The sequence below is a fragment of the Plectropomus leopardus genome, chromosome 10 (genome assembly GCF_026936395.1).
Source record: "Plectropomus leopardus strain MGB_pleo_1.0 chromosome 10, ASM2693639v1, whole genome shotgun sequence".
Taxonomy (NCBI): Eukaryota; Metazoa; Chordata; class Actinopteri; order Perciformes; family Serranidae; genus Plectropomus; species Plectropomus leopardus.
In genome coordinates, this window is record NC_142185.1 from 15,814,070 (window position 1) to 15,826,599 (window position 12,530).

The window sequence follows — 12,530 nt, forward strand, 5'->3', positions numbered from 1 at the left end:
TAAATGCTTTCTACTTCTTTTTATTTTCTTTCTCTCAGCCTCTCTTTCTCCTCATCCACATCCCTGATGAAAAATAACAATTTGCCTAATATTCAGACAGAGACTTATTATGTACTTCATTGCATTTTTTTGTACTCAATTTTACTTTTTTTTTGGCGTGATATCATATTCATCTAATATTTATCCTGATGGCATTAAAATGAGATTATCCATCTTATAACCTTTTCACTTTCTGCATTCTCTGTCACATGTGTATGGTAAACTGTTAACATTTCACAATAGGATTCCTTTTATTTTTTTAGAAGTGATAGCACATTTGGTGCAGCCATTTTTCATTCTCGCATAGATAAACTGTTTCCTCGTAAAGTCTGAATCTCTCTCTCTCTCTCTCCCTCTCTCCCTCTCCCCCTCTCACCCTCTCTCTCTCTCGCTCCCAGATGTCTCCTTACAGCTGCCATGACTGACTGCAAACTCATTTATAACAGGTCACAAACGCCAAGTGCTTCATTTAAAAGGACGCCACCCCCTCCTCCTTTCCTCTAACACAAGTGAAAAATCGACCTGCAAGAATAGCATACAGGGCACACCGCTCCATTAGCACTAAACGGAGGCCAGCAGCGCCCAAAAGATGGGAACGGGATTTGAGCAATAGGGGCAAAACGGAAAGATAGAGGGGATAGTTCTGTGATGCAATAGAGCCAATAAGTGTTTGCACAGCAACAGAATATAGCTTCTTTCAGATGCAAGGCCCCAAAGATATTTAAATAATAAAATGCAACATTGGATTGTGGCCTCTTGGCGTGGAAAAAAGACGACTCTTGCTACAATTTCTGACTGACTCATTTAAAAACTGTTTGGTTTGTTTAAACTTTTTAAAACAATTACTCTGAACCTTAACCCGCATAACACACCCTCAGCCTGTTTCTTATTTATTCAGGCGCACAAATCACCAAATCAAGATTTTGCGTGAAGCGTGTGTTCCGCCGGCCATATCCGATATCACTCAAAGCCCGTCTGTAATTACATTGTAAATGCAGATTAGCTATGAATATTTTATAAGGGGATTACTAAAAGAGGAAAGAGACAGAGAAAGAGAGAGAGAGAGGAGAGAAATCAGCCCTTTAACACACACCCACATGCAGAACTGCATGAAAAGCTCGTTTGAAGGTGGAGCTAGTCTTTCATGCCCAAGTTGTCAGCCTATTATCATCCTTTCATATGTTCGCCACCATTATTAACTTTGAGCAGGAATAGGAAAATTACACAAAAAAAGTGAGAATAAAACACATCACTCCAATATGTCAGGCTGTCGCTTCAGAGCGAGAGAAAACATGGCAGACTAACTCTTATCATTGGACTCTCATTCTGAAACGTGGCGGTAATGAGTGTGTCTTAACAAAGATTAGCCATAATTTCCATTGTCATTTTAATGCTCCCACATTATGTGGAGGCTTACAAAGCCACAGATGAAGGCAGAGGGTGGGCGGAGGAAGAGGAACAAGCAGACAGTGGAGCAGAAAGAGAGAGTCTCTGGAGCTCGGTTAGTCTGTCAGTCACCCTCTATCCCTCCAACCATGCAGCCGTACAAACAAACACTGACAGACGCCGCTGCCGCACACACCAACACACACAAAGTATATGCGCATGTTTCCCAGACCCTTTGTCACCACATTTTGAAACCCTCAAAACACGGTTGTCAAAGGGGGGTCGGCGCCTGACAGCCTTCTGCAGCCCTCGAGGAGGATGCGGAGGACAGACGGGCTTATTGTGAGAAGAGCAGCAGCAACAACAAAGGGGATCAAAAGTCTCCCAAACTGACAGACATACATGATGCGTTCAGTCTCCCCGACATCTACATTGTCTGGTGAACACAGGAGTGAAAGTGTTCAAGGGCCTGGATCTCGCACATTTGCCTTATACCACAGAGTGACGGCCCAGGGTGAAGGCAGTATGAGTGTGTGGGTATATGTTTAAGTGTGTGCAAGAGTGTGTGTGCCAATGTGTGAGGCACACACGCGCACCACGCTGACAGACAACTTTGTGTGAATCCTATAGAAAAGCAATGTAGCAACTTTCAAACTATATTATGTAAATATCAGAGGAAACCTTTGTCTGTTAGGAATACATGGACATGTCCCAAACTGTCAGTAATTAACACCCTATTTTGCAGCTTAAAACACAGCTGAAGTGTCTAGAGCTATGATTTAAAAACATCTGCTTTTGCAGCAACAAAAACCACTGGACATGTCCTGAACTATCATAAGAAAACACCTGCTTCTTTTACTAAAAACACCACTGGATATGTCCCTAAATACTGTTAAATAACAACAGCTTTTGTGGCTACAAAATCATGGAAATGTCCCCAAGTGTTGTAAACACACTCACTTTTGTCGCTACAAACAACACTGCATATGTCCTTGTTAAAAAATATCACCTGCTTCTTTGGCTACAGAAACCAATCGACATGTCCCGAGCTGTCATGTCAAAATGCCTGATTACAATAAATGCTGGAAATATCCTGAACTGTCATTAAAAATACGAGCATTTTTCTGCTGGAAACTGTCATGATAAAAGACCAACTTTTGTGGCTATAAACAAGTTTGTTTACCTCCCACCTTCCCAGAAATGGGAGAAAAAAATTGTGAAATAAAAAATAAAGAGTGTAAAATAATAAATAAAAAAATAAATTATGATAAAAAATTAAGTACAATAGTACAATAGTTTTTGGGTTGTTTTTTTTTCAAGAAAGGGGCGTGGGGGGGCAGGTTTGTTCTCCCCATTGTTTAACTCCAAGGCTGATTGTAGTATTCTGATTGGCTAAGCTTTGTTTTCCTGGGTAAAGTGAGGTAAACCTCAGATTAGGGTCAGGTTTTGGTCAATGTTTCCCTTGTTTGCTCTAAGTCAACATATTTCTATAAATAACACACTTTATTTCTACAAAAAATGTATTTACCCCAAAACACTTGAACCATGCAGCACAAGTGATACAGAGGGAATGGAGTCCAAGCAAGTATTTTTGACTGACAGTTGTCTGCAGTGTGCATGACACTGCATCATTTAGCCTCTTTTCTTGGTCTTTTGTTTGTGTTGATACCACTTCAACATGGTCAGAAAGGCTGAGTGGTAGCAGCAGCCTTGAGAATTGTATTGTTTTTTATGCTGCAAGCTCTTCTTGGTGGCCCTAAACGCACATTTGCCAACCTAATTAAAACGCAGCCGATTGATCTCCCCGCTACTGAAACTTAAGTCCCCAGTCTGTCTCAACTAGCTGTGGTATATTGTCAAAGAAATCAAGAAGGACCTCGCTTGTGTTTGTGTATATGAGTGCTACCTTGATAATGAAGGACTTTGGCTGCTGTGTATTCAGCACTCGGGGCCCGCGTTGCACAGAGGCTATCAGTATTTCTATTTGCGTGTCCCTCTCTTGCTCCCTTCCCTTTCATTCTCTCTCTCTCACACACACACACACTAAACTCAAAGCTCGCTCAATTTACAGAATGCAAAAAGAGAAACCTTAAAAGCAGAGAAACACAGAGGGAGTGAACAACAGCGTAAAGCATTCCATTTCCAACAAACCCTATCAAATCTACAGTAATCTAATTGCTTGTAAACCACGCTTCAACATGGAATTTGCATTTTAAATACGCACGTGACAAACAGCTGGCAAAAGGAAGCATGTACAAACGTGTATGATGCCCCAATCCAATTACGACATCCGAGACAAAAAGGACATTTAATAGCTGAGCCGACAGTGATGCATGGTAAAGCACATGCACATGTATGGTGCATTTATAACTGCAGGTGATGAATGAGGGTGCAGCGTTTGTAAAGGTCACATAGGATACGATCCAATCATTTCTACAAACGGTCTGACTGTGTTATGATCCCATCAACAAGTCAAAACTGGAAAACAAAGTCTGCAGAAAGGAATAACAGTAATAATACAATTCCTTCTGTCATCCCTAACAAAGAAATGAGTGATAATCTAATACATTTTAGAGGAATATGATACAAATATAAAAGACATAAGTCCCTGTGGTGGTAATTAAAGAATATTACAGTAATATCAAAGCAGATTAAAAATGAAAAAAAAAACGCCATTATGGTCAATAAGGTCATAGACTCTATTGAATAGGCCACTGCACATACGCTTGCAGTCCCTGCTGGAATATTAGAGTGATTTTTCATTAAGGATTCTTGGGCTGCATTGTAGGTGCTGCACATGTATTATTGATGCCAGTGGTTCAAAATCAGTGTTTGTTGAGAAGTGAAGAGATTGATAGGAAAGTTGATGCTCTCCACTACTCTCATAATAAAAGTACACTCTATGTTACACAAACAGAAGGGTTTTTTTTACTCTGTGTTTGGCTACGGGGTGAAATCCCCAGGAGAGGAAAACACAATAAAAATGGTTAGAATTTCTTTTCTGCAGCAAATGTCTTTTGGCTTTTTTTTTCATTTCAGTCAGTGACTCATGGGAATGTACAGACGCTGTTGGTATGTCTTCTAGTTTTTATCACTGTCATTGGAAGAACAGATCAAAAAAAAAATCCCAATATAAAGGAGGAGACAATAATGTGATAGTTACCTAAATATGCCGTGACTATTTGTAAAAGCAAGACAGGATTTAGTGTTATATTAGTTTAACAGCTTTCTTTCCATATAGTGGATCGATGGCCTTAAGTTGTTCCTCATCTCTCACCCCAACAGAGTCGGAGGAGATGAAGGCACAGAGGTTCACATTCCTTTTTCCAACAAATGGAAGTGGATCACCACCTAATCAAAGACTGCCATTCTTCTAATAAAAAGCCTGGTGGCGGTGGAGGGTCAAAGCTCCTTTATCAGGCGACAGCAGGCAAAGATATGACTGTGAGAGGGCTTTGTGACAGAGCGGAGCCGTGTGGGCCGCTAAATGTGACACCATTCTTTCCCTATGCTTCAGACTAAAAGAAAAATAAAAAACAGCAAAAAATAGTGTACAAGAAGTGTCAGTCTGGTTAGAGCACAAAAACAAGAGAAACTGAAAAAAGAAGGAGAGGAAAATAAATCCTCTTGTCTCTTTTTCTAGATGAGTCTCTCTCTTTGCCAGAATCGACCCCTTGTAAACATTTTGATACACTCACTTATCAGCTACACGCTGGGACTGCACTGTCAGTTTCAGTCCAGTAAACAGTGGGTGCTGCTATAAAATCAAGGATGCAGTGGAGGGTATGGCCACCAAACTATCGTTCAACCACTTTTTAATTTTTCAGCCCAGTCGCCAGAATAAAATGTTGACAGTGTATATTCCTGCAAACCAAGCATATGTTACATTTCTACATCTCATACATATGACCGAGTTCAGATTACACGTATCTGGGCTGAGGTTCTCATCAGGTGGAAAGAGGGATGGATGATGGTGAAAACCTTGGCCAGATGCCAGTAACCAGGCTGAAAAGCTACAAAAGCCGGTGATTTTTTAACAACAGTTTGGAAAATGCCCGGGAGTGTTGTAGCCACAAAAGCAGATATTTTGGAGTTCGGGTAATGTACAACAGTGTTTTCAGCCACAAAGGAAGGTGGGTTTTTGCTTGGGTTATTCCAGTTGTGTTGTAGTGACAAATACTGATGTGTTTTAAGAAACCAGTATGCATGTCCAGCACTGTTTGCAACAATAAAATCAGGTGTTTTTAACGACAATTTGGGACATTTCCAGCTGTGTTTGTAGGGACAAAATTGGGTGTTTTTTAATTAAAATTCCAAACATGTATCGCACTGTTTGCAGCAACAGAAACTGGTGTTTTTTTTCAACAACAATTGGGGACATGACCAGTGGCGTCTATAGCCATAAAATTAGGTGTTTTTCACAAAAATTAGGGACATGTCCATCTGCATTACTAGCGACTAAAACAGGTTCAGATCATGACCAGTAGTGCTTGTAGAGACAAAAGCAGGTGTTATACAGAAACACTTGGGGCGTGTGCTGCAATATTTGTTCCTACAAAAGTGGGTAATTTTTCACAAAAGTTCAGGACATGTCTAGTGGTGTTTATATCAACAAAAGCAGGTGTTTTTGTTAACAACAGTTAGGGGCACGTCCAACAGTGTTTGTAGCGACAAAAGTTGGTATTTCAAGCAGAAATATGATGTTTTCCCCAACCCTAACGAGGTGGATTACTGTGCCTTGTAAAGAAACCTTCATCTTTTAACATGTCTACTACATAGGAAACATCTCTGTGGTTTGCAGAAACGTACAATGCCAGCATTTATTCTGGTGTTTGGGTTGTACCTTTGAGAAGGTGGTCCACCCAGCATTTGAGCAGAATCCTAAACACTTAACTCCTTAACTCTCAGTTTCCACTGACTTAAGAAAGAAGAAACTGCTGAGAGCTGTAAAACAGGGTCATTTAAGGATGTAGTTTATCTACATGCTAATTGAAAACCCACTCTTCACACGCACATACACACACACACACACACAAACACACAGTTGCATTTGGAACAGATGACTTGCCTGTACTCCTGCACCCAAAAAATATGAATATTCATAAACACAAATAGAGTTTTGGAATGTGGCCATAAGGCTCAGAATCAGCATCTGTATATGCATTTCCCACCTCTCCCCTCCACTCCAGTGTATAGCTGCAGTTAAATGGAGAGCAGTGTACAGTGCAGGGACTCAGTGACACACTGGCATCTTTCAAACATGTGCCCTGTTGTCATGTAAAAATCTATTAACCCAAATCCAGGTGTGTTTGTCTTTGATTGAAGGATTACACGGTCTCTACATGGACTGCTAAAGTTACAGGATGTGTGAGCTCCTTAAAGGTTCTGTATTTCACAGATGCTGAAAAGGTGACAGATTTTGGAGAACATTTTTAAACAATCAAGAATGGAGTATTACGTATTTAATGACTCATTAAGGGAGAAAGGCTTGCATCAAAGAACCTCGTGAGAATGCTGCAAGTGCGCGTTTCCCTTCTTTTACGGTGTGGGCTTCATCATATCTCATACAAATCCTCTGTCTGCAGCATGCATACAAAAGCGAATCCAACGCACGCAGACAACTCGTTCACGCGCAGGTGCACACACGTACACACAAACTAGCGCACACACATTTCATCACTTTGCCTTTCTCTGCCTTCCCTTCTCACAGACAAAACCCAATCCGCGTTTACGCCGATATTTGTATAATTCTCTCTTCCTACGTTTGTGTTTGACTCTCTTTTTAGTTCCTTTTTACGACCAAATACATTTTTACAAGATTTCGGAGCTCTATCAGGGGATGGGAGCCCGTCTGTGAGAAAAGCAATTGCCACTGTCATCTTCATGCTGGATTCTCCCATTTCTGCAAAACGCATCAGGCAGAATATTGAAACAGAGTTAGTCCTAAAGGGAATCGTGGTTTTATTTTCTATTTGTTCTGTTTTATTGTATTTCCTGCTACGAAGCGTGCGTGGACAGCCGCTGTCAAATAAAATCCATGTTGTTATTATCGAAACTTACTCAAATATGAGAAAAAGACTTCTTTTTTTTCTAAACTGCCCAAAATAACCGACAAATCCAAAACCGAACTATTTCGTGGGAAAAAAACGGCATCTCCTGCGCTTTAAGGGGGGTGGCTCTAAGTGGGGGTCACCTCGACACCAACGTTTCTTTAACAGTATAGCAAACAATATTTGCTCTTTTTTAAACAATAAGAGTCAGGAGGAACAAAATCATCTGGATTTGTTTTCACCATTGCAACACAGGACAATGTTCTGTGCGTAAAATGACAAGACAGCCATCCCCCTCTGGTCTCTCGCTTTAAAAAAAAAAAGCATTTTAATTGAAGCAACGTCTGTTTCCCTGTAAGGCTCCGCTTGATGTAAATCTCATTGACAGTAGGTTACAGTGGTAGGCCTGTGCGTAAAGATGTGCGTAGTCACTGCTTATAGGATCCCATTTTGAAGGATATATTGCAAAAACAGAAAATAAAATAAAATAAAAAGTAAGTTGAAAGTTGGAACTGAGATTGTTCGAAGACAGTTTAATATATTTAAAGGTATTTAAACAGCAAGAGCAACAAGGCGCAGTGAGTTAGAACTCTTATAAATCAATAAAAAATGAACATACAAAATAACGTGACACAGAATATATAGAATTGGAATTATCTCGCATCCATTGCAGATTTTCAAAACTGGTTTGAGCAATAAAATTCGAGGACTTTTAAGCTTTAAAGATTCGTTTAAAATATATTACGTGTAAGATTCCCATTCACGGGTATGCCTTATTTACAACATCCACTCTAAGTGGTCAAAATAATTTCACACAGGGGGCTTGCACTGAGTGTAAAAACCATCACTAAAAATTATGAAGAAAACGACGTACATGGATATTATACTCTTGTCTTATTTAAATCGTCGTTTTACCTGGAGGTGATTATGTAAGATGATGAGGGTGACGGGGATTTTTGTTTTTGTCTACTGGACAAAAATTTGTTGTTTACAAGCTCTCCAACCTCTCTCTCTCTTTCTCTCTCTCTCTCTCACTCACTCACTCAGACACACACACACACACACACAAACACGGTGAGCGCACCTACACTTACTGCCAGAGTGTGTACGTCCTGCGCGCTCCAGCGCTGATTGTCAAACTGTGCTCCACAGGCTCCCTGAGGGGACTCACTATAAAATGAGGAATAATGTAATTTCACGCTAATCCGCCTTGCTTTGATCCCGATTACAGAATGCATATGGATGAATGTTCACCACTGTTATCACCCCGCTGCACAGGTGAGAGTTACACAGATCGGTGGCAAAGCACAACGACTACTTTCAGAGCAGCTCCTGCAGGACTTTAATTGTAGTTGATCACATTGATGCAATGACAACGCCTACGAAGCGTAGAACTATTGATCACAACTCGCTGCCCCACAAACAAACGTTTCAAATAAATAAAGACGCAAGAAGGAACTTCTGAAGCACAGTCGAGCTAAGACAGCCTGTCTATCCACAGGAGGGAAGACAAGAGCACAGAAGCCTGTTGTAAAGCGAGGCTGTCACTCCGCTGTGTTTGTCCACACTGTGTCTAAAGGACACGTGCGGCGGACAATAAATGCTCTCCTTTCCCTCTAAATTCAACAGTGCCGCTCTGTGCACAAAGAAGACAGAGCAAGTGACTGGCACGGATTCATTCAGTTTATCACAACAGATATGCCCTGCTACAACCCTGCCATCTGCTCAAAGCAGCACCTGTGTTTCAGCACCACGCTGTCTGTACGTCAGAGCCTTTTTCAGGTGGACATTTCAGACGTTTGTTCAAAATTAGGAGTGAAATGCCAGCAGGAGGTGCGGGGTGTATCTATAAATCCCCGTGTTACGTGCATGAAAAGCACAACAGTGATGGAAAAGTATGCTCCGTGAATAGTTATGCCCTTACACTCAGTGCGCACCGAGTAGCTCCTCAGATACACAAAACTGCGCACCGGGGGAGCACACGGATGGCGTCCACTCACCTGATTGTGAAGAGCTCGACCCGAACAAGAAGCAAGTCAGGAAAACGCCGAAGCAACACGGGGCAGCAGTCGTTGGTTTCATTGTTGTGCTTGGCAAGTATCTCCTTTAAATTCACATGTCCAGCAGCGTATCCTTCCTTGAAACAGCCAGAAGGGATGACTCGTTTGAAGCCTCTTCAGCCTGGGAGTTTGGTGACTTTAGTCGCTTTTGACTAAGTTTACAGTTTGTCCGACAGTCTTCCGCCTCGCCTCTCACTGCCCGCGGGCCTAATTAGTGACTGATGTGAAAGCAGAGATGGTCGAGTGTTAGTTTCCAACGTGCGCACTACAAAGCTTGTCTAAACAGTATAAAGCAGTACTCATGCCATTACTCCCCGACTTGGATACAGTATGCAGCTGTAGACTCGTATTCTTCAGACACACCTCCGAGCTCCTCCACTCCTCCCACTCGCTCTGTGATTGGCACAGGTGCCCGGCAATCACCCCCAAACCCCGCCAGCCACAACTCCACGCGCTGCTATTGGTTCACACAAGATGCCAAAAACCCCATGCATTTGTGCGTCGGCTCCGTTGCACCTGTCACACTGAACACAGCAGAAATGAATGCTGCCAGAAGGATTTATAGGCGTATTGGGTGAAATAGAGCTGAATATCACTTATAGGTGTTTTTTCCCCTATGCGCTTTTGAAGATTTCATACAGATTTGATAAGATATAGCCTCATATTGGAAGTGTTGTTGATTTAATATTGAGCGGAACTGTCTGCTCTGCACTTTGGGAGAGTAGCAAGAGTGATGTCTTTTACTCGAATATATTTCATTTTATTATTATCAGGTTTATAGTGGATTAAAGTGTCATTTTGCTCTTGATCCAGTGACTATAAATGCGTATTCCTCCTATCGTGCTTCATTTTATAAGACAACATGATCAGGCGATGAAGAGAAGGCATTCTGACAGCAAAATTACAACCCAAGAGACTTTTTTTTCTCCATGCTGCATCTTAAGCAAAGATTTCCATTTTTCCTCAGTTATCAGAGTACATTACTGTTGAAGGCAAAATCTCTCCATATCCAGGGTAATCATTTCCCCGGGGGTGGCTCAGTGTAAATGACACAAATAAAAGTCAAATAGAACGTTTAGATAGTAATATTATTGTGCTCACTGAGCTATCTGTAATAGCTGGAGAGCAGTGACTTTGCAGTGACAAAAAATAAAACTAAGATAATGGGAGCATGGGAAACAATGTGACAAAAGGTTATTACTTTCTGAACCAGCTGCTGCCTACTTTCACACTTTAGGAGAAGGGTGAAGGCCTCCTGGGGTTACAATATGTCCACACATCTGGACAGAAATTGTGCACTCTGACTGTCCCTCCCTCACATTAAGCTCTCTCAACACACACACACACACACACACACACATACACACACACACAAAAGTGTGACCAAAGTCTAAAAAAGCAAGAAAGAATTAAGGCTTATCAGTAAGGCAAAGCAATGAAGTGCAATACATTATATTGCATCTGTTATCATATTCATTACTATAACATATTTAGAGTTAAAGGCACAGTGTGTAGAATTTAGGGGGACATATTGGCAGAAACATATTAAAATATGATAAGTTTTGACAAGTTTTCTTCATTGTCTAATCACCTGAAAACAACAATTGTTGTGTTTTCGTTGCCTCAGGATGAGCTATTCATAACTACACAGGGAACTCAGTCCTCATCTATGGACATCACCATGTTGCACCACTATGTTTTTTACAGAAGCCCAGATGGGACAACACAAACCCTGTCTCTAGAAATTTGATGTTTAACATTTTTGTGTTTTTGTGCCATCACCTAAGTTAACAGCCCTTCCACAACAAGCTGGATGGCATTGCTAAAGCATTATTTTTTAACAAGACAGTACTTTAGTCTGTGTTTTTACTTGTTTAAATGACCAGGTCTGTTTGTTTTGCAGAGAAAGAGACCTCTGCAGATAATTTGGCTCGTGGTGAAAATCTCCTGATTGTCTGGATCAGAAAAAAGAAGTTAGCAAACATTAGCAGTGCTTGTCACATACAGACCGAACTGCATAGAAGAAACACAGATTTGTTAAATTAAACTTCTTTATTTGATGTTTTGATACTTGTTTAAATCACTGGGTCTGTCGGCTTTGGAAAGGGACCTCTGCAGATAATACAACTCCCTGCATCACAAGTTATCAGAGAAAAAAGTTGGTCAGAAATTTGGAGGTGCTGGGCCCATTTGCTGAGCTGCATTTGGGAAACATTGATTTGTAAAGTAAAATTGCTTTATTCAGTGTTTTCATTGGTTTAAATCATAATTGTTTTTGAGAAGAGGAGATGACACACATTAGCAGATGTTCATCACAGACAGGCCGAACAGTATAGAAACACTGATATGTAATGTGAAAGTGCTTTAGTCAGTGTTTTTACTGGTTTGAATCACACGTCTGTTTGATCTGGAGGGGAAGGGACTTCTGCAGATAATTCAGCTCCTGATAAAAATCTCCTGAACAAAAGACACTGAAAGAATTCTAACCATAGGAAGTTTCAGGTGGTTGCAATGTGCAGTCCTAACCACTAGATGCCACTAAATCGCCGCAAATGCTTCACACTAGACTCTTAAACTGTATTTACCTGAATAAAAGGAAAAATAATAATTGGATTTTACTAAATTATTATATAATTATTATAAATTGTTGGATTTTAAGCAAACCAACAATTTAGGCTGAAAAACAGTAGACTTTTATATTAGATTCAACATGTAGGGGCTATAACAGGTACTACTACTAGCAAGCTCTATCATCATGGGGTCTTTAAAGGACACAAGTAAGATATTTATTATGCTCTTCTGAAAGTGGACAGCTTTATTATGACCAGAGGAGGCAGTTTACCTTCCTTTTGATTTTCTATGACATCAGTATGCCTAAGCAATAATCGACTAAAGTCTATAAACATTCTTCTTTTAGCTATAAGCAGGTCACTCCCCCCTAGAAATCAGTGCAGCTCATTTCTAATAGGGAGGCATACGGCTCACCCCCACACAC

At 40.8% G+C, this 12,530-nt stretch overlaps 1 protein-coding gene across 2 annotated transcripts in view; it reads right to left on the reverse strand.

Annotated features, from left to right (window-relative positions):
- The window catches only part of erbb4b (erb-b2 receptor tyrosine kinase 4b), a 381,424-nt gene extending 371,565 nt beyond the window's left edge, over nt 1-9,859 (reverse strand). For both annotated transcript variants that reach the window (XM_088083126.1, XM_042495287.2), the window contains exon 1: nt 9,476-9,859. In XM_088083126.1, coding sequence (XP_087939252.1) covers nt 9,476-9,557 — 82 coding nt within the window. In that variant the 5' untranslated portion in view covers nt 9,558-9,859. The remainder of the gene's footprint in view (nt 1-9,475) is intronic.
- Between the last annotated feature and the right edge of the window lie 2,671 nt (nt 9,860-12,530).